We start from the raw sequence: 22,315 nt of genomic DNA, 5'->3' as shown, positions 1-22,315 counted from the left end.
TTTAATGTCAAGAACCCCTGTGGCCAAACAGTCGGTATGTAACTTCATTGCCTGTTGTAGCGCGATTGACGTTTTATATGTTTTCGTTTTTCTTTCGCAGAAAAACCGGATTTGACCAGATAATTAAAAACGAATTGTCGTTCACTTGGTGTCCGCGTTTTGCTGAAGCCACATTGTGTGACGCTTGCGTGAAAAGAGGGGGAAACGCGAAAGAAAGCGTTACATAGAGTCGCTTTCAAATCCCCAGGAGGAACAACTGAATAAAGATTCAAAGAAACAACATTTTGACGACAATTGCCTTCATATTTATTGACCATTTCTCAAACCTCGTGTTCTGACGTCCGGCAATTACTACTGAGTTATATCGTAATCCCCAAGACATATGCTAAGAATGCTTGACAGACGGGCCTGGCGTACGTTAATTTATCAATGGGCCTGGCGTACGTTAATTTATCGATGAGTATGCCGTGATCGCTGCTCTACATCGACGCTTCAGGGCTGATCCCAGTATGAATGTTTTCGTCCTAGGTTTAACTCATAAACTCTATTAGTTATAATCTCGTATGTCCGAATACGTACAGCAATTTTTATGAACAAACTAAAATTTGCGTTGGGACGTCCTTATGATTGAGCCCTTTTATAAATGTCATAGGTCTGCGGACCCCCAACGTAATTAAGTCTTTCTATGTTTTTCACTTTTTGCATTATACGTTATACTTTCGCTTTTTGTGGCAGCATTTTAATCAATCTTTACAGTCCTTGATTTTCAACGAAGTTCTGTACTAGAGTAGCAATTTATGCAATCAAGACATAGATTTTCTATTGTACAAAACTTGAAACAAAGAACGATAAAGTATTTTGTCAGTGTGTTTTGTGATATCACAATGGAGATAACAATCACAAAAAAGTGTTTGCTCCTCCAAAGGTGCAACAAACAGTTTGCACTCGTATGCAGAATTGCGAAAAGGTTTAGAAACTTGAAAATATTGTATTGTGGGTAATGATACTAAAATTTAGTGATGCACCGAACCCGCCTAAAAAAAGAAGGTTTGTAACGTTTTGTATTGGTGAAAATGATAGTTTAGGCCAGTGGTTCCCGACCTTTCGTGGACCATGGCCCTCTACACGTAACTTTTTGACGTTGTGGCCCCCTTCAAGTAAGCCTGTAAGTCCTGTGGCCCCCTTAAAAAAATGAAATGGCAACCGTGTTGGAATGCGGTACTAATTTCGGCTTTAAACAGGTCGAATAGAGTGAAAAAGAATCCGTAATCGTGAAAAACCTCAATATAGGCAAATAGTGAGTGAAATAGTCGATTAAATTAGGAATAAAGTTATTTGCAACACACACTTAGTAATGGGCATTAAAAAAAGAAAATGGCTTTTTGTGGGTGTTTCTGGTGAATATACTTCTGTGGCCCCCCCCAGAACACAGCTCGTGGCCCCCCTGGGTGCCCTGGGCCCTGGTTGGGAACCACTGGTTTAGGCACTAATTCCATGCAACCAAAAATTTCGGTTTCGGCCGAATTTTCAAAACAGTTCGGGCCGAAACCCAAACATCGAAAAACAGCGCATTCGGCCGAAATGTTTGAGCGAACCGAAACTTCGGTGCATCACTACTAAAAATATGTGCTTCCTCGGACCCCCTAAATCTAAAATCATCTCACGAACCCCTTGGGTCTTCGCGAACCCTGGGTTGGAAACCACTGCTTTAGTCAAGTATTACCACATACAATGTTGTTTTCATGTTTTTAGCGAACACATTGCAAAGAACGCCTGCGAAACGACCGGTTTCAGAATCACTACTCATATCAAAATACTAAACAAACGTTTCGTCAAGCAGGTTGCATAACGTAGAAAAATGTTTTTCAACTAAAAACGAGTATACCATGGTAACTGCAGTTGGAAGAAAAATTTTGTAAAAAAATAGCGATCGCGCCTCAGGCAAGTGCAACGCATTGCGGTTTGGGCTTAATCTTTGCAAATATTAATCTTGCTGCCCGATTTTGCAAACGTTACGATGTTTAGAATCCTGAATCTTGAAGCACTACTGTAATAATTACCGTACTTATACGGTTGCGTCGCAAAGATATTTATCTGAATATAGTTTGATTCTGTTGCTAAGATGCAATTATTCGAACCAAGATTTAAACATTGATTTTTTGAAACACCAACCAGTCCCATGTCTTAGACGTTGCTTGCCTCGTACGCATATCAGCTTCGTAGTAAGGAACTCTACATCGACCACTGATCAGTTGCGGTAAAACAGGACCTATAACAGCGGTTCTCAAACTGGGGTCCGCGGTCCTTTCGGGGCCCGTAAGGCAATTTGGGGGGGACCGCGAAAAGGTTAAAGTAATTCTTTAATCTTATTTTGCGTCAGTTTGTGCCACTAAATAAGTTTAAATCAAAGTAGAATCGACTTGTGTTCATTGCTAAACAATTAGCCTATATTCCATAACAACTAACAAAAACGCAATTGTCCGCGCACGATCGTAATTGTTATGTGCAATTTTGTATAACCAGCTAAAATTCTGCAATCAATTTTCGTTTTTCTGAAATACACATTTAGGCTTAAAGACCGCGAGCCCTCGAAATAATGGCAAAGGGACCGCTTTGAAAAAATAATTAAAAAATTTGAGAACCACTGACCTATAATGTTCTATGTTGCGTAAGAGTGTTATGTGATAGGCCCCGTGTATTATCTTTTCAGGGCTTATCCCAGTATTTGATATTTTTTAAAATTTCTAGAAACGAATTGACGAGATTAAGATTTAAAAATTCTGTATTTGACAAATAATAACACAATGTCGCACAATTTCATAGATATCTGTCATTAAATCTGAAATATTATTCCTCGGATGTGGATTTTGGGAGGAGTACGACTGGTGTGGTTGAAACTTGGGGTTTGGGAGCAATAGTATTACTTCCGTCAAACCAAAGACAATTCCTCTTGTATGGCAGACAGGTAGTTTGCGAGTAGGGAATGCTGAGGCCGTTCAGGTCAGTTGTGTAACATTCATTACTTGGTCGGGGGTCCTGAAAAAGAATTGGATTTTTTACCGTTATTGATAAAAAGTTATAAAAAATTCTCTTCATTTAAAGATGTAAAAACAAATTTTGGTAACTTGCAGACAACAACCTAGAATTTTAACTCCTAAAAGGGTGTATCCACAAAAGAAAAGGGCTTCAATGTGACCTGGGCATGCCCTATATGCATATAGCGCGCTTGGCTATGTCGGCTGTGCGGGCCAGAGTTGTAAGTCGGGTCGGGTTCGGGCTTAGGTTTCTTAAAAAAGAGGCTTGATTCAGGCCTGACTTTACAATCTATGTCTGTATTTTTTTTTTAAATAAACTTAACTAGGTAAGTAGGCATTTACTTGAGCTGAGCTAGTGTCAAACAACCCTAAAACGCCTTGCTTTAAGACCAATTGTCTATTGTGTTAGTTGTCCTGTCAATCAAACTTTCGGGCCTAAACGAAAAAAAAACGATTCGAGTTCGGGCCGGGTTTCGGGCTTGGGCTCCATTTTCAGACCCGTTTACAACTCTGGTGCCGGCTAAGCGGGGTCGTAGTTTTTGACGGCCCTCAAAGTTTTGAATTCGGCGGGTATTTGTAATATGATCAGTGTTTTTTTAAGGTGTTTTGGGGGACCGTTTCGGATTTCTCCAGCGGTTTATCAAAATTTAATTTAACTAATAAATAATTCGTTTAAAGCAAATATGGCTATTTTTTTGGAATTTAAATGAAACACTTGCGGTCTCTTAACTAATAAATAATTCGTTTAAAGCAAATATGGCTATTTTTTTGGAATTTAAATGAAACACTTGCGGTCTCTTAAAACTACTTAGCGGTCACCCAAACCTTAAAAAACCCTGAATATGATCATAGTTTACCTCGCATTTGTCAAAATAGCAATTCTTAACAGTGCACTTGCAGCCTTGTTCGTAGCCGTACAGGATGTTCCAAGCGAGGACGAACTGCTGGACAAAAGTCAATTGCGCTTTTTCGATGATGTGATTGCACAAAGCGATTTCCAATCGATTGTGCGAGTAATAACCTAAAGCATAACATAGTTCGAGTTAGTATTTACTTTATTAGGTAACTAACAAAATTGTAAGATATGGATTTACGGTCGGGCGTTGGAGGACAAAAGTGTTCCATGCAATTGTTAAAAATGTCAAGCGTGAAAAATGTTTAGATATTAGTTGACGGTCACGTGTTCGCTACTAAAGAAAGGTCTAGCAGTGACAATCGTACCTCCAATGACGATGTATTTTCTGCCAACTTTCAAGTTTACGCCACATGAGGCGCTGCTACCACTGGTGTAAATGGAGCGGTATGACGAAGAAGAGTTGAAGTTTTCATTTCCCTGATAAAGCTGTGAAACACAATATAAATTTGTAAAATTAGTTTGGTAATATTAAACAGGCCATAAAATAGACCAAAAAGAAATTGGCCCTTTCAATGTTGTTGTTTTTTCGTCACCGTTACAATCCCTCGTCTGACGTCAATTTAAGAGTTTTAAGAGGTCTTTACATGACTTTTAGCACTTATGACACTGTCTTAACTCTTCATATAACCAATATTACTGCACTTTGTCTTATATTTTGTAACAAATGCAATAAACTGTTGCAAAAAATAACGAGTTTTAACCTGTAGAGCTACTATCACAAACTCTCAAAGCAAACAAGGTTTGATAATTTCCGGTAGGTAGCGCAACGGAGACAGCGAAAATAAAAGACACTTACTCTGAAACGCCTGACAACGTAGCGAACCATTTCGCGTTGATAGGAGGCTGGTTGTTGTATCAGACCACCTCCAATTGGTTCCAACTGCATTGTAACGTTTACTCTGCTCTTCCACAAAACTTGGAAACCAAATGCTGTTGGGATAAAAAACAAAATATTAACATGTAAGTGTGTCTAAAGTATCCATGTATGTTGAAAATCTGACCCATTTGTATTGACAAAATTGTATCTTTTTAGGCAGATTAAACTATAGAGAGTTGTCACTAAACTTTCAAGCTTGCCACATTCTGTAACAATCTATTCGCTGTGCATTTTGCAGGCAGAAAGATTAAATAATGTTCAATAAAATGTTTTGCAACAGGTGATGGTGTGAAGTTTAATGCTAGCGTGATTGTACACACCCAAAATTTCTTTAGAAACCTTTGGGGGTTGTCAGGTATTTTTGCTCTAGAGAATTAAATTTCAGTATATTCGCATTACACAATATGTATCAGCGGTCCGCTAATTCTCTTTCGCGTCACCTACTAAAGCAAGCCTTTTGGAGTCTCGCGTTCCAAAGTATATCAAAGCAAAGCATTGTGCCCAATTTGTTTTACACAATTTCCCCACCCAAAGTAAACAGTGCCTCTACTTAAATCTAGGTCGACATATACTTAGTTCTTTTTGAGGCCTCTGATACACAATGCCTAATGCCTGTCGTGAAAAGCATCAGTATCGCAAAAACGAAAGTGAAATAAACTCACCCAATGCTCCGTTACAGTAAGCTTGCTGCGGGTGACCGGGAAGGCAAGAACATGACTCAGCAGTTTTTACCAAGTACACCAGACCGACAAGCAACAAGAGTTTTTTTGCCGACAACATGTTTTTACTTTGTTCGTTAATTCTTTACTATGGTATTTTTTCTGCGAAACAAATAGCTTATTTAGGATATATCACAAACTACAGTACTTTGCTTTGCAAGAAACAAATGTATACAAGGCAAATATTAATAATGTCCCTTAAAGACATTCAAGGTTTTCCCAAATAAACTTTTTTGCCTAAACCTAAACATTGCTTGCTATGTTTCTTATTTACGTTGGGATCTTATACAAGATACCCAACCTTTTACCCTTTTATTTAAAGATAGTACTAGGCCTACCTAACGAAGGTGAAAGCTATCTCTCTGACGATCTGACCAAATCTCGCCTCTTATATACCTGTTTGAGGCAAGGCAGAAAAATGCCTTAAGCAAAAATCTGTCATGGTGAATGATTCATCACAGGTTTGATAATCGCCGGCATAAATTCCCAGCACAGCGGGAAATTTTGCTTCCGAATGCCGCGGATTATGAAAACAACTTCGATAATTGCTACATATTGTCTTTTTTGTTTATCAAATCAAGGGGCTTTGACTCCTTGAGGCAATTCGAGCGCCTGTGCGTTGGAAAGTTGTTAGCGTCGCTTTCAAATCCCCAGGAGGGAGAACTGTATGGCAATTCATAGAAACAGCACTTTGACGGCAATTGAACTACGGAAAGTGGCAATTAATTGGGTCCTTGTATTATTGACCATTTCTCAAACATCGTGTTCTGACTCTTCGCAATTACTGCAGTGCTGAATTATATTGTAATCTCCAAGGTTATTAGTGCAAATTTACGCATTTCGGATAAATGGTGTCATCGGCATTTGTTGGTTAACGTGTGCAAATACCAATTAGGCTTTGTTATACAATACTTCTGTTATTTTTCTGTGGATATGATTTGTTATAGTCCAATCTGTTGCAACGCAGAACTTCCTCTCATGAAAAAGTTAAAGTAAACGTAAATTTGTATTGCCAAGTTCAACGTAATATAGATTGTTCCTTAATTGAGGAAATATGTTTAACTCATAAAATTCAATCGTTATTATCCCGTAATTTCAAGTCGTACAAACAGGTCTTGTTGCGCTTAATTTTGGTAACATGGGCACGGTTATTTCGTAATGCATTTTAGCGAGAAAAGTCATTTTATTTTCCTGCCCTTAGGCTATTCAAGCTACGAAGTGACAATTTCTGACTCTTTGCGTTAAACCAATATTCTCCACTCACAATAAACAAGCTTATGGGTCCAGAAATTCCCAAATAAATTTTACATGATTTCCCACAAAACGATGAAATCAGCAAATTATGAACTCTGCGAATGCCATTTTTTGACCACAGAAATTGCTTCGTAACGGTTTAGTTGAAGTACGATGATGTTACAATGATATGACCTTTCGATCGCATCTGTTTTTTGTAGAGAAAACATTGCAAAGAACACGGTACACCATTTTGTTGGTAAATATCTTGACAAATACACTGACTCAGAGAGACCTACAAAGTACTAAAATTTAACAATAAAATCAAAACTGAACATTTCAAGTATGTTGAAAAAAAAATTTTTTGTCAAAATATAAGTGCTTTTACTACACTTTTTACTCAAATTTAAGTGTTGTTACTAAAAACACATATTTTGTATGTACCGTTGAGTTAACGAAACGTCTCAGTTTAAATTGAGCTATGCGATTTGTAAGTCCTATTTGATATGCACGAAGCTAGATATTTTAATTTTTATGATTTTGGGGAAGGCCGTCGCCTCCTAAACCTCAATCACATATACGCCCACTGTTTACACCTGAAAAATCGATCACTATTAATGTCCATACTTTCTTATCATTTAAAAAAAATGTTTTTGAAAATCTTGCTTTCTGCAAAAATGCTGACCCAGAATATATCTTTCTCCATCTAATACTTCTAACGCAGAAAAATTATTTTATTTGTCAAAATGTAGCCACTACACAACGACAGTTTATTATGTATCATATGCTGAGACAGAGCTGTTAGTCGGGCCGAGATCTTCGTGTCGGGTTCGGGCTTTAGATTTCTGGCCAAAATTCAGGCTCATCTACCTCTGTGTGCTGTGTAGGTGACGGTGCTGGGATGAAAGCCCCGTTGTTAAACCATCTGCAGTTTGGATCACCAAATGCAACACAAACACTGAGAAAGGGTTGTCGACTTTCTTCAATCGCTGTCACTTCGCACATGTCAGTGGTGTTTGCATTCTGAAATAATATGATCAGAATTTTTGTATTTAGTTTTTATTGTTCCCCCTCAAGTGGTTCTATCAATGTTTCCCCCAGTCAAGTTTACTCACTGCGCGCCACACTCATTTTATTGTGAGCTCCCGTCACATAACGCTTTATACACCGATTGTGCCCTCCACTGTTTTGTGCTTGAAATTGCTTAACTATTTCTAGCGTGGTGATTGTTTTAGTCAGTGCGTCGCTATGTTTTCTTACACCAAGCGAAATTAACTCAATTCAACTCGAATTAGTGTGATGCCGAGTTGTACCAAACTGTACAGTTAGTTTAGTGATCGAAAGATAATTCAGCAAAATGGAAAACAAAGTATTATTTTACTATATTATTTTAAGTCCTAATGAAAAATCAGGCCTATTTACTTCAGCAAAAACAGCAAAATGTTTGTTTTTTAATCTTTTTAGCAAAAATATATTTTCAGATTTCTCAATCACAATAACAAAACTTCTATCTGCAAATTGATTTACCAAACAGTCCGAACTTCCAGGTCTGCAGTCCGATACATGGCAGGAGTGACATCCATAGTGGTAGAAGGTCATCAAGTTGAATAAAGCCAGTGTCTTAAAGTGTCCAACAGTGTCCACGTTCAGAATGTTCATACAAGAATGTATGAAATATCGATTGTCCGTTACGTAACCTGCGTAAAATAAAATAAAATGCAGTTTAATTGTAAAAAAATAGGTTGCTTTGAAAAGAAAAAGTGGCACAAATGACGTGATATAACATGGGTGTTACTCATTGGAAAATCAACATTTCATGTCAAATATGTTTTTAACACACAAAAACGTAATCAAATTTGGCCAAATTTACCTCCAATAGTTGCATATGTGCTTCCTATTTCAAGGTATTGGCCACATGCGGTGCTATTTGTATTGGAATAGATATACGTCATGTCGACATCATTGAGGTTTGAATCGTTCTGGTAAATCTAAACGAAATTGTTAATTGCTGTAACCTTTGAATTTGCAGTGCGGCTAAAAGCACTTTGCAACCTTTCAAAGCAAACACAGCATGGAACACTAAGTCGGAGCAACAAATATAGGATTGCCTATAACAAGGCTTCTCAAACTGTGGGTGGGGTCGCGAAATATAATTTTGGGTTCGCGAAACACCATGCGTTATTATGTTATATTGTCACAATAAGTGGTGTACGTGCTTAAATTTGTTGTTTAAACATCATTCACGTGTATAGGCTATGCCCATCAAGGAGTCACATAGAAATTTCTTTTATAAAATAGGGTCGCAGAGCAAGAAAGTTTAAGACGCCCTGGCTTATAATTAACCGTGCCATTTGTTATTTTATATTTCCGGAAATCGATATCGTATTTACGTGCTTGAACTGATAGCATAATACGAATTTTAACTACAATGCTAGGTGATAACGGTTATATGTACGATAAATGAATCAACAAAATAAACAATCATACTGTAAGATCAGATATTCTGTATCTATAGAGCTCCTCAGCCTGTCCAGTTCCGTTGTATGTATCCATATACTGACCATTTACCCGATAAACCACGCTTCTCGTATCCACTTTAAACTTCAAAGCTGAAAAAAAACTTTGTAAATTGAATACAGCAAATGCAAAGTGGCTCTATTACTAATGCAGGTTTTTACCAACATCACATATTGGTGAAGGCAAAAACATTCAAAAAAACTATCAAATTTAAAACCCGGTATCAAATGTAATTAACCGGATTCTCTTGAGCTCATCAATGGCTGTATATAAAGACATATCTATATTTCTACATATATATATATATATTAGGCTTTGAAATACAAAAACAGACCCAACTAGATTTTTTTTTCACGAAGCTTGATTCAATCACGAAGTTTGGGCAATGAAGAGGTAAATTGCAACGAAACATAAAACAAGGTTACAGACAGGGTCCAATCTTGCAAGTTTACGATCTAAGCCCGAACCCGATCCGAAAATCCAGGCCTATCTTATTGCTCTTAGCCGGTAAAACTTTTTAAGTGATGAACAAAAATACTTACTGGTATCGCCACGACAGAAAGCGATTTGCTCGTGCTCCTGGTAACAATCGCATGACATTGAACTTGGCACAAGTAGTAGAACAACATTGAACAGACAGACAAAAATAAGATTGGAATATCTTGACATTGTACAACAACTTAGAACGAACCTGCGAAATTCCTTTAAAAAGTATGTCATTGAATACAACAGACAAAAAGATTTATTTATTGTTGCAAAGCAACCCACCTTTAAAATAATTTTTCAATTTTTTCACTTTTTGTCGAAATCAAATCGTATAGGCTATCACCTGTATTGTAGCCGATTTATATACGCCGAAGTTGGGTAAAAAACAAACGTTTTGCAAAACCTCTTTGCGGTTGTATGGAAATAAAAATTCAAATTTATGTAAACGACTTTTTTCCGGTAACAAATTTAACCATAATTCGTTTTGTTTTTAGTGCATGCCGCGCCAATTGGTCTGAATTCCATGCAAATATCGGAATTCTCCCATCCGCATCAATGCGTTGATGTTGAATAATATCAACAGCTTAAGGAATGTCTTATAAGTAAAAATAGTGACTTTTTATATCAAATCAATGAACATGAGAAAAACTGTTGATCGTGCCTTGGGCAAGTGCTTCGTAATCGAGGTTTTGCATTTATCTTCACGTAAATCGGACAGCGTTTTTGCAAAGGCTACGAAGATTAGAATCCCGTCGCTTTAAACAATGAGTTTCCCTACAGAAATAATTGTCGCAAAATTGATTCATGCAAGTAGGCTAGCCAGTGCGCAAACAACTTCATGGCTTATCACAAATTTACCTTGCAAGTGTATAGTCGTAATCATTCAATTTTCTCGACAATATGCCAAATTTACAAAAAGTGTTGTCTGCCAATTTGTCAAAAAATTTATCTTGTAACAAAAAGCAACAAATTTAATCCAAGGTTAAAAAAATAACAATTTCAAAAACCAACCAATCACGGGTAGCCTATGCAACCTGGTGGACGAAACGCCTGTTTAGAATTTTAACTTAGTCTAACTTTCAGGTCTAATTTATTTTGACAAGATTTTGGGATTGTACTTTTGAGATCGGGCCGAATTTGGGCCCCAATATCTGACTTGCCTACAAAATTGCCCTATGAATACATATTTGTGCAATGGAAGCAAAATTATGACGTAGGGCGAAGTTGAAACTGACGCCTGCATCTTGATTTTACGTTTTTTTAGCGCCAAGTCCTGATCCGGCTTACAGCTGCGCGTATTATTAATAGTTGTAGAAAACCTTTGTCAGTGAAACACCACATAAAAAATAATGCCATATTAAATATTGTATTTGTCATGCAAAAATCATTTCATAAACAAAGGATTTTCTTATCCAATGACAAACTTTTTCTTCATTGCTGGTGTCTTGAACAAGCCGTTTGCGAACCAAGTACAAGTCTTGGAAGCCAACTGAAAGCAAGAAGTCTGAAAGGGATCGCGATAGTCTCCTAGATCTTTCACTTCACACATGTTCGATGTTTTTGGAGTCTAAAGAACAACAGTTTGCAATATTTTTTTGTCTCTTTAAGATCTGCTGTTTCTGATTACAAAACCGTAAAAGTCTAAAAGATAATTGTGCTTGTACACGTAATTCATGTATTTGTTTTTCGGTTTGTTGATTTAAAGTTTTACTAGTTAAATTGTATGTTGTGTGCGGTGTCTCCATTATTTCACATTCTTTCATAACTTTGACCATTTTATACCTTTGAAATATATTAACACTTTTTTCATAAATGATGATGCCATATGAAAAGATCGAGGCTTGGCATTAGTGAGAATTTATAATATTTGTAACTGGTACATTTTCTTTTCTTTTTTAAATAAGTAACAAGTATGATGTTTACTTCAGCTTTTTAAATCTATGTACGATTTACCAGACAGTATTTAGTGTTGTATCGGCAATCAGACACACGACAGTTTTCACATCCCTTCTTGTACAAATATTGCAAGTTCATAATTGCAATGGTCCGGTTGAAATATCCCAAGCTATCAAGATTGATAACGCTCATGCAGGAGTCAATAAAAAATCGGTAATCTTGAATATAACCTGCAAAATCACAGAGAATTAACGCATAAAAATTTCAACAATCAGCATAGTTTAAGATGGTAAAGCGCAATAAGAGTTTAAGTCCAAAAAGTTTAACTGTCTAAATTAGAGCTGTAAGTCGGGCCGGCCTATTCGGGTCGGGTTCCGGTTCGTTTCTTTTTTTAAACTTAATTTGGGCCTGATATTAAATTATGTGTTCGTAGTTTAAAAAATAATTACCTAGCCAAGCAGCTAGTTGCTAGACTTAACCTAATGTCCAACAGTCCCCAAAATGTCATGTTAAGCTATTGTCTGTTATTGTCAAATGTGTATGTCTTCTATATTAAATTCTATGCAACCGTACATTTGTAGGCTTTGATGTGTAGGCCTGTCAATCAAACTTTTTGGCCTAAACGGGCTTTGAAAAATCAATTCGGGTTCGGGCCAGGCTTCGTGCTTGTACTTTTGGTTTTAGGCCGCGTTTGGGTCTGCTTACAAATTTGATGTAAGTATGTATAAGTTGTATTTGGCAATGCACTAATGTTACGAATTAAACTGCTTTTTTGTTGAATAATGTAAAATAAAAGTTTGTTGCTAATTACGAGTTTACCTCCAATGGTTGCGTAGGTCGTATCCGTTTCAAGACTTCGGCCACATGCGGCGCCACTCGCTCTAGCGTAGATGTACGTCATGTCGGCGCCAGGGCCAGGTTTTGTTTGATATGTCTAAAGAACACAATAAGCAAAAAGTTAGTTTTATCATAAATAATTATTTCAGCAGTCGTGGAGACACATAGGTACTTAGACTGGTAACATGAACCAAATGCGTGTTCGATGATTATAATAAGGAATGCCTCACCTGAAGACCAGATATTGTGAATCTATTGAATTGCTCGGCATAACCATTTCCGCTGTATGACTCAAGATATTGACCGTTTATCTTGTAGACTATGCTTCTCTCGACCACTCTAAATTTCAGAGCTGAAAAAATGTAAACTGGTGTTATTGCCTTATTCAAATAGAATCATAAACATATGCTTAACAAAAATGATTGTAGAGCACACATACAATAGTTAACATCAGTGAACTACAATTGTACACCAACTGTAACTGAACAGACTAAGTACAAGGTCATGTAATGTGCCACTTGTCAAATAGCAAGATCAGCCAAGCATCAAACTCGTTCAAGCATAACTAAATAAAACTTTGTTAAATTCAGTTGGAAACAAATTACAAACAAATTAAGTTATCCAAAGGAAGTATAAATTATTAAAAATTTGATTGATACTGAAAAATTTATGTAAAAAATTACCGTAATCGCCGCGACAGAAAGCGACATGTTCGTGTTCTTGGTAACATCTGCATGATAAAGAGCTTGGTACAAATAAGAGCACAACATTGAACAGGCAGACAAGCAGGAGACGAAAAATTTTTGACATCTTGCAGCAATTTTTATGATAAAAGTTTAAAAGTTTTTTTGCAATGTCTAAATTACATAAAACCGTTAGCCAAAGTAAAAACTTATATCATGGCTATACAGTGGCGAGTTTGATAGTATTTTCCATAAGCAACCTCTGCCACATAGGTTTTCAAACTTATATTGATCGTGTACCACCTGACGACTTTTTCTATCACTTCGTACCACCTAAATCTTGTTTTACGGGTTGACCAAGAGATAGGCCTATTTTTGCTCGACCAGGCTAGCCTATTTCTAAAACCAGCAAGTTTACAAATTAAAAAACAAAGTCCGAAAAACGAGTTTCGCTCAACCAGGGTTGATTACTTGAGCCTGTTAAGTTGCATCTGACTTCAATTAGCTATAGCAGAAAGCTACTTGCGTCACCACTTCAAAGCTCTGGCCTATATTGCTATACACAAACATACGGACGGCGCCAACTTATATACCTTAAACGTAGAAAAACAATTTAAATGACCTTTCAGGCGTGGTTCTCAGCCTGTGGCACGCGTACCAATTATCACGAGCCGAAACCAACCCGTATAGAGAAAGTTACAAACGATTGTAGCGTAGATAAGTGTGAAATGTCCTACTACATAATGTGCCTTTGGGTTTTTTCGTATCTTGATGACTTGTTTGTCATTCATTTGCTCTCTGATACAGAGTTACAAGTCGGCCCGGGCCTTTCGGGCTGGGGCGGGAGTTTTGGCTTGAGTTTAGATAAAGCGGGTTAGATTGGGCCCCAACTTCATTACCGCGCGGTCATTTTGTGTCATAGTTTTGTCTTAGGAAATCTAACTTTTGGGCCTCACTCGGGTTAAGTGTTTAAAACATCAGGTTCAGGCCGTGTTTCGGTTTGGGCGAAATCCATTTCATTCCCGCTTGCAAAAAAAAACAAAAGCCAAAATCCGACTCCTTTTTTGTCGATAATCAAATCTTTTTGTATAGTTTCTTCTCGGAATTAAATCTGTTATCATCTGTATTGTAGCAGACCTATATACCCTGGAATTCAAGGAAACAATGTTTGGCAAAACCAATTCGTGGTTGTATGGAAATAAAAATCTAAATTCAAATTTATACGTGAACGGTTTTTTCTTCCTTCACAAGCGTATCGTACAGTGGTGATTGATCCAAAATAGTTTTTTTCTTGTGTTGTTAAGAGATATCGTTCAAATTGGTCTTAATTCCATGTAAATGCCAAGATTCTCCTACCCGCAATAGGTCGTTGTTGGTAAATAATATTAACGACTTAAAGAAGCTTTTCACATCAAACCAACGAAAATAATGATGTGAAACACTATACGGACGCGCCTCAGGCAAGTTCTACGCAATATAGAATTTTATTTATTTATTATCACGTAAATTGGTCAGCTTTTCGTGCGATTTGTAAAGGTTAATAAACATTTAAAGGTTAGAATCACGTCGGTTCAAGCACTGTTACATAAGATTAAAATCCCGCCGCTTCAAGCATGAATTTCCCGCACAAACAATTGCGTCTAAAGTTGATTCATGCAATGTAGGCTACCCAGTGCTTAAACAGAGTACGGCGTGTTGTTTTTGTTTTTTTACACTAGTTTTTGTACCCTATACCTATATCTCTACACGACTTTGCAAATGCGTATATGTATATCTCATTTGCCTGAAAATGCGCAAAAATTTCAAAAAGGTTTACAAAGAAATTTATCTTTAAGGGTTGATTCGGTTGCAAAAGCAACTATTTTGATCCAAGGTTGTAGTATTTGTCATTCGAAATACCAACTGACCTTATCACAAACTTGTCATTAAATTTCGGCAATCTACAATGTTATAAAACAGGTTTATTTAAAGATTTCGTAACGCCGTATGCAAGCAATTGAACTTTAAACCAGTTAAACACAGCATAAGGTCAGTTTTAAGCTCATATAGTTCTGTCAAGTTGTAAGCGCGTCCAATTTTTAAACTAGAACCCGACCCGAATCCACATATTGTTTCAAAGCCTGCTGAATGTACCAATTTGTGATATATTTTTAGATACAGATCTACTTGATGTAAAGCTGTATGTCTCAAACTATTACACTGTAGAGTTGAGTTGAGTCGGACTTTTTGTGCCGGGTTTGAGCTTAAGTTTGCACAATACGGGCTTGATTCGGGTCTGGCCTCACGCTATCCTTATTTGTTGTCACAATTATCCTTGGTTTTAAAATGTCCTTTAAGCCGGTTAGTTTTGGGTTCGGTTCGGGTTCAAGCCCGCTTACAACTTTAACGCATACCAGCTTGCATGTACGTTCGTGTAGTAAATCATGTAAAGCGTTTTTTTAACGCCAGAAGAGCGATGACTGGGCTTTAAACTAGTGATGTACCGAATCGGCGAAATTTCGATTCGGCCGAAACCGAATATTCGGCGGTTTTGCCGAATAAATTCGGCCGAATCAACCGAATCATTTATGACGTCACGCGAAGTCGTACGCTACACATTATACATGAAAACATAAGTTTAACAGGTAATTAGTGCAGAATGGTTGTGTTTCGTCCTAGTTTTAGTTCTGTGAGGTTTAACATTGCCTCAAGCATCATTTCCAACCCTGATTTTACTGATTTTTTACTGATTTTTTTGCCTGCAGTGGCAAAAACGATACTGTGTTAAAAATATAATAATTGAGGCAATTTTCGTTAGTAATCAGCAGAAAAGACACGTTTAACGTTTTAAATGTGGGTTCGTAAAAGATTCGGTTTCGGCCGAATCGCAACAAATTATTCGGCCGAAACCGAATCTTTCGAAAAGTGGCCGATTCGGCCGAATAAATTCGGCAAACCGAATATTCGGTACATCTCTACTTTAAACCAATTGTTTGCTACAGGCAAGATTCAAGCCTATTCTTTCTGGTTATGTTTAGACGCAGTTAAACTACAACCTAAATCATAATACTGCATAATCCTGCAGTTAAGATGAACATAAATTCACAACTGGCATCAGTCCTGAAGCGTCTATGCAGACCAGCGATCACGGCATACTCATATATAAATCACAGTACGTCAGGCCCATTGACGGCGCCATACCAAATCAGTCAGTCACCAAGCATTCACTACCATATAGCAAGGCTTTGGCTAGAAAAAAGCTAGATTTTTAGACTATGATCTGCATAACCTTTTACAACTTTTACTGGTGAATTCCTTTCAAAGTCTATGACACGAATCGAGTAATGCAATAGTGTATTTGACGCTAAAAAATCATTTCAACAAAACAAGAAAAAAATCAATTATGTGCTGATGGACTTTTTCATCTGTGATGGAAGGAAGGAACCACTCACGTACCAGTAACAGTTTTTTGAGCTCATCGAGAAACATGCACTTTGAAAAGGCTGACGGCTATCTCCCAATGTTTGAACCTCACATATGCTTGAATTTTTTGGAGTCTGAAAAACAAACGTTTTGTATATTTTGTGATGGTTATAATGATATTTCTCAATTTATTTTTTTGTTATTTATTGTTTTACAACTTATTTTTAAAACAGAGTTCCCCGGATTGGTGCCCGTCCTTGATTTGATACTACGCGAAGCCCGCCCCGAAGCCAAATCGTTTTTGAGAAGCCCGTTTTGGCACAAAAGACAGGCCTATACAAAAAGCACGGCTGTACAGGGTATAATTAAACAAGTCGTTTTGGGCTTGTTTGGCATAAGTCCAGCAACTAGCTAACTAGCTGGAATATATTGAAATAGGATGTAACATCAGGCCCGTATCAAACCCATTTAAAAATGTACTTTTGTGACGTAATAGTTTGTAAGCTTATTTTTTGGAAGGCTGGTAGGTGCTTTTCAGGAGGAAACAATAAAAAAGGGTTAGGAACCGCAGCAACGTGATCAACGATTAGACCAGTGGCCCTGTATACCGCATTTCGGAGCACTTCAGTTAGATAAAATCTAAAAACAAAAGCATGAAAACAATGTGATTTACCAAGCAGTCAGGGGTGTTGTATCGGCAATCGGATACTTGGCAGAATTTACATCCTAGCTTGTACAGCACTTGCATGTTAAGAAGAGTCATTGTTTGGTTAAAAACATCCAAGCTATCAAGGTTGATAATGTTCATACAAGAATGGATGAAAAATCGGTTATCTTGGATGTAACCTAGAATAAAAAACGCGGGGTTAAAAGCTGAAGTTCAATGTAAAGCGGTCATTATTTAAAAAGCTGCATATGACAATCAATCTAATATATAAATGGAATATATAAATGCAACAATATAAAATTCTTGCGGCCAAAGAACCTAACTTTGTTTTGTACCTGTACTTTTTAACATATAAGGCAAAACAATGCAAAAGTTAAAAAATGAACTCAAAATGATTTGATTTTGATTTTCATCCACGCACAGTAATTTAACAGTATATATTTATTTGTCTGTGACAGTGGCTGGGAAATCTAAACATTTTCTCATTTGAAAACGAGAAAAAGTTTAGTTTCTCAAACACAATTTTACCTCCAACGGTCACATAGGTCGCATCAGTTTCAAGAAATCGGCCACATGCGGCGCCACTCACTCTAGAGTAAATGTACGTCATGTCGACGGTAGCGGCATCAGATTTTGTTTGATATTTCTAAACATAGCAACAAACATAAAATTGAGTTTGGTTAATTCATCCAGATACCTATATTACGTAATGATAAGGCAAAATATTAAACGGTGCATTTAACAAAATTTGTATTGAATATGTCTGATATATTTGAAGTTATATAATACCGTGAGATCAGATATTCTGTATCTGTAGAACTCCTCGGCGTATTCACTACCACTGTAGGATTCAAGATATTGTCCGTTTATCTTGTAAACTATGGTCCTCTCATCCACGGTAAACTTCAAAGCTAAAAACGAAAAAGAAATTGTTAAAATTGGGTAATTAAGCTTCTGTTGATCAATATCAATGTTCAAAATGTTTCATCTGTAGAAAGATCTACAAACAAAAATTACCGTTGTCGCCACGACAGTAAGCGATTTGCTCGTGTTCCTGGTAACACTTGCATGACATCGAACTTGGCACAAGTAGTAGAACAAAATTGATCAGACAGACAAGAAGAAGATTGGAATATCTTGACATAGTACGACAGTTTTTTTTACTTCCAGTACGTAAACGAGTTTATTTACCTAAATTTTAAAAACAAGATTTGTACAACATATAGCTATAGGGAACGAATAGCCGTTTGCTATTGCTGGCAGTAACACAGGTTTTCTCAAAACTGTACTAATGTCCGCCAGATCAATAAGCTTAAACAAAACGTCTAGCAGCAAAAGGTGATTTTAATGACACAATTCTGTCAGCTTTCTAATTTACACACAAAAACTTCGGCGCAAAGTTAGTGTAACATTAACACAAATAATAATTTGGCACTCAGCATTTAAACAGTTACCGAACCCCGAGTACTACAATGTAAATCCTTTAGTTCTATTGCACGAAATTGCTTTTTTTTAACAAAACAAAAACAAAACATAACAAAAGTTTTTTCTTCGCGCCCCCTCTGGGAGCTATGATGAAAAGCCCCCGTCAGGTAAGTATCACGAAATTGATAAAATTACACGAAATTGCTGACCAGTAATGTCCAAGTCAACTTTCCTACATAAAAACTTGCTGCACGCGCCGCCTTATATAAGTGCCTTCCTCGTAAGGAGAAAAAGCGCAAATAACCTTCCAAGCGGTGTGATGGCTATCAGGTAGTTTTAATGACTCACCAATACTGGCTCCTACCGGCGCAAACCGACGATTAGGAGAAAAAGTAACTGAGCAAATATTTTCAAGCTTCGCCAAGTATAAGGGGAATTCCCCGCTGAATGCGTAATCGGATTTTTTGTTTGTGGTCAACTTGTTTATCAGTTATTTATCGCCTGATACCAACGAGAAAGTTTGTTTAACGTGTTGTTTTCAAAACCAACTTTAAACATTTAAACTAATTTCAACTTAACAAAATAAAGCGTTGTAAATACAACAATGTATTGCTCATACAATCGAGGTGTATTTGGGTGCCCTTGGTTATATTGCAATCAGTAAAGTCAGCCATGTTGCTCCGTTTGACCTTGTTTGTGACAATTGTCCATGTTACATCTCATTGGCCAGTAACTGCTGATTTCTATTGAATCCCGCATTTCCTGACGACAACTTGTGTTGCAATCTATTGCGTTGTGTGACGTAATAATCAACTGCCAGCTTTGTGTGATAACGCAACGTGGTTTTGGTTTACTTCCGTGGAGCACGCGGTGCTGCGTCGGTTATATTGGAAAGTCGTGTTTATCGTAACTGTAAACGATTGTTGTTGGTGAGTAAATTAATGAATATGTGTTTGACTCCTAAATGTCAATTACTTTAAGGGTGAAAATTATTTGATGATGATTTAACTGTGATGACCTAATATGTCATTCTGCCTTACAATAATTGTCTTGAAAATTTAGCCAAGGTGCTTAAATTGCATTTTGTTTACACTGTTCTATCCTCACGTGAAGCGTGACTTATATTTGTACTGTCGCCCAACATAGCAAATCTGTAACTGCCGATGGGTGGCCAAAAGTTATTTGTACCAGTAAGCTTTTTTGAGACAAAGGCCACGTATTAAGCTTTAAAGTTGGATTGGTTAAAAATGCTCACGTCTATACTAAACATCCCTAGCCATCAGCTTTTCTTTTAAATATGCGCTCATTCATGTAGTATTAACGTAAATACATGTGGTATTTACAAGATTTTGTTTATATGAGTTACTATGTTAGTATCGATTTCCCTTATATAGACCTATGGTATGCACAAGTGATTATTTCAAGTTGGTGCCTTTGTGCGACTTTTTAGGCAGGTTATTACCGAAAAGGAATTCTATTACTTTGTGTTGTGCAACTACCATATCAAAGCATTTTTTATTACTTATGATCGCCACCCAGTGGTGCAAGTACAACGGCTTTTGAGTGTACCTCCAACGGTCGCATATGTCGTATCCATTTTAAGACTTTCCACTTAAATACCGAAAAGTGGAAAGGTGATCTTGCTTTAAGGCAGTGGTTCTCAAAGTATGGGTCGCGACCCAAACGTGGGTCGCGCAGGGTCAAAAAATGGGTCGCGCTATGGTGGTTCAATTCTACCCAAACGAATTTACTTAATGTAGTAGTAGTAAGTCCACTCACTCGACCACGTTGTACAGTAAAATGAACTAATCATTGCAAAATACTGACAATAGCCTTCCAATTGTACTGTTACGCACATGACGATTGTTACGTCACAGCACGGGGAATAAAAGTTAATCATGCGAAACTGAACGTGGAGATGTAACAGTTACCGTTTAAGGATTAGTAAGTATTCGTACAAGGAACCTTCTTTAGATTTGGGATTCACTTCTATGGTGCTGCAAAGCCACAATATGTGTTGTGTTATGTAGTATTGTTGAATCGAACTCGTTAAACCTGCAGCCATTTTGACATGGGCAGACAACCTAATGCGGCCACGACGTGGCCTCGAAATTGTTACATTTTTTGATATTTGAGGCTTGGGTCGTGAGATGTTCATAATGCTCAGATTTGGGTCGCGGTCAAAAAAGTTTGAGAACCACTGCTTTAAGGTATATCACCCAGTTTGCTGTTTGGGTAAGTGTCAGTAAAATGCGTTAAACGTTGAAATGTAATTCATGAACTTCAAGCAGCAACCCTCAGCTTCCAGTCAAGTGCTGGAAAGTCAATATTTGCCAAAATGTTCTTTTTTCGGTTTTGTGCTGTTTGCAGTAAAGCAACGGGCTATATTACATAATGGTAGCAAACGTTTCTTAAAATTTTAATATAGAATACGCGGGTCATCGTTGACAGTCTCACAAAACCATTTAGGTATTTTGTCCCTGAATTCACCTTGCCTCGTACTTTCAGCAAGCTCTGTTTTATGAACTTGATTTTGAAAGGAATTTGCCAAGCGACCGATTTAGCGATGACGTCATTTGACACGTGACCGTCTCAGTAAGTAAGGCAACTTTATCGAGATTTTAGAAAAGGGGCCGCTTAGCAAAATCAGCAACAAATTTTAACCGTTAAAATCACTTTCTGACGCCAGTTCCCTGTTATCGTCTGTGACGTCACTTCACACATCTGGCTTTTCCCTTTTTCCCTTAGTGCTTTATATACCGTGTTCTACAGCTTGATTGAAAACATGTACTGATGATGACAACAGAGATTGTCGAAACGTCTACACGATGTATTCTATATACACCACTACCTTGGAAGTAATGTTTATGATTAAAATCACTTGGTTTAAACATTTTCTACTCCTGTTGACGCTGCAGTTGTTGTTGCTTTTCGCGTTGTAAGGTTTTGTTGTCATTGCGTTTTTTCTTCATGTTTTTTTTTACCTAATTCTTTCCTGAAAAATAAAAAAACGAAAAGAAACCGCCCATTTAGTTGTTTGACGGTGAATTGCGGATTTTTATTTTCCAAATCACTGTTGGTATAGTTTGACGCAATAGCCATAAATTGCTGATTTGTCCGCGTTGCTGTTGTTTGCCAGGAAGTAGTTACAATTCACGATACCTCATAAAACGACGTCATGTTATCCAATACACTTAACTGGGCGAAATATGCTGCAATTTCAGGGTTCATTGAGTAACGCTAAAAATTATATTCCAACATGATGCAGTGATGCCGAAAAGATGTACATAAGTTTTGGCTGTAAAGACTTGTTCAAAAATAGTTTAAGAGAATTAAGTCGCAAGCAGGTCATAGCTGGCACCTGTAAAGTTGAAATCAGTAATAGGACGGCTTGTCAGTCAGAATTTTGTAAAGAAGGAACTTCGTCAAATATATACGCTGTTGTTGCCTGTATAGTGCAATATAGATTTTATTCGAAAATAAGCGACGTTTTCATATGATACGCCTTCATAAGGATAATGTCATGTTGTAAAACATAAATCTGTTTCTTGTTGTTTGTGGCAAACCAATAGCGCAGAAAAGTAGAGAAAATATTCAGTGACATTGTACATAAAATTTTACA

The 22,315-nt window shown here is 37.2% G+C and overlaps 4 protein-coding genes across 4 annotated transcripts; all 4 read right to left on the bottom strand.

The window, feature by feature from the left end:
• Nucleotides 1-2,764: 2,764 nt before the first annotated feature.
• On the bottom strand, nt 2,765-5,672 carry LOC145225134 (metalloproteinase inhibitor 3-like). Its single transcript, XM_080091780.1, has 5 exons — nt 5,491-5,672; nt 4,748-4,881; nt 4,257-4,377; nt 3,893-4,056; nt 2,765-3,036 (listed from the first exon to the last, which is right to left on the bottom strand). The coding sequence occupies exons 1-5, from the start codon at nt 5,606-5,608 to the stop codon at nt 2,848-2,850; spliced, it is 726 nt and encodes a 241-aa protein (XP_079947906.1). The 5' UTR covers nt 5,609-5,672; the 3' UTR covers nt 2,765-2,847.
• A 1,833-nt stretch (nt 5,673-7,505) lies between these two features.
• Nucleotides 7,506-9,994, bottom strand: LOC145224894 (metalloproteinase inhibitor 2-like). Its single transcript, XM_080091506.1, has 5 exons — nt 9,840-9,994; nt 9,268-9,389; nt 8,651-8,768; nt 8,308-8,477; nt 7,506-7,803 (listed from the first exon to the last, which is right to left on the bottom strand). The coding sequence occupies exons 1-5, from the start codon at nt 9,964-9,966 to the stop codon at nt 7,618-7,620; spliced, it is 723 nt and encodes a 240-aa protein (XP_079947632.1). The 5' UTR covers nt 9,967-9,994; the 3' UTR covers nt 7,506-7,617.
• A 1,197-nt stretch (nt 9,995-11,191) lies between these two features.
• Nucleotides 11,192-13,362, bottom strand: LOC145223672 (metalloproteinase inhibitor 2-like). Its single transcript, XM_080090069.1, has 5 exons — nt 13,200-13,362; nt 12,747-12,868; nt 12,499-12,613; nt 11,737-11,909; nt 11,192-11,350 (listed from the first exon to the last, which is right to left on the bottom strand). The coding sequence occupies exons 1-5, from the start codon at nt 13,324-13,326 to the stop codon at nt 11,192-11,194; spliced, it is 696 nt and encodes a 231-aa protein (XP_079946195.1). The 5' UTR covers nt 13,327-13,362.
• Nucleotides 13,363-16,515: 3,153 nt separating this feature from the next.
• Nucleotides 16,516-18,560, bottom strand: LOC145224376 (uncharacterized). The gene is made up of 5 exons (XM_080090869.1): nt 18,286-18,560; nt 18,058-18,179; nt 17,797-17,914; nt 17,275-17,447; nt 16,516-16,735 (listed from the first exon to the last, which is right to left on the bottom strand). The coding sequence occupies exons 1-5, from the start codon at nt 18,410-18,412 to the stop codon at nt 16,580-16,582; spliced, it is 696 nt and encodes a 231-aa protein (XP_079946995.1). The 5' UTR covers nt 18,413-18,560; the 3' UTR covers nt 16,516-16,579.
• Between the last annotated feature and the right edge of the window lie 3,755 nt (nt 18,561-22,315).

Source organism: Phallusia mammillata, chromosome 4 (genome assembly GCF_965637545.1).
Source record: "Phallusia mammillata chromosome 4, kaPhaMamm4.hap1.1, whole genome shotgun sequence".
NCBI lineage: Eukaryota > Metazoa > Chordata > Ascidiacea > Phlebobranchia > Ascidiidae > Phallusia > Phallusia mammillata.
This window is presented reverse-complemented; position numbering and strand designations above follow the sequence as displayed.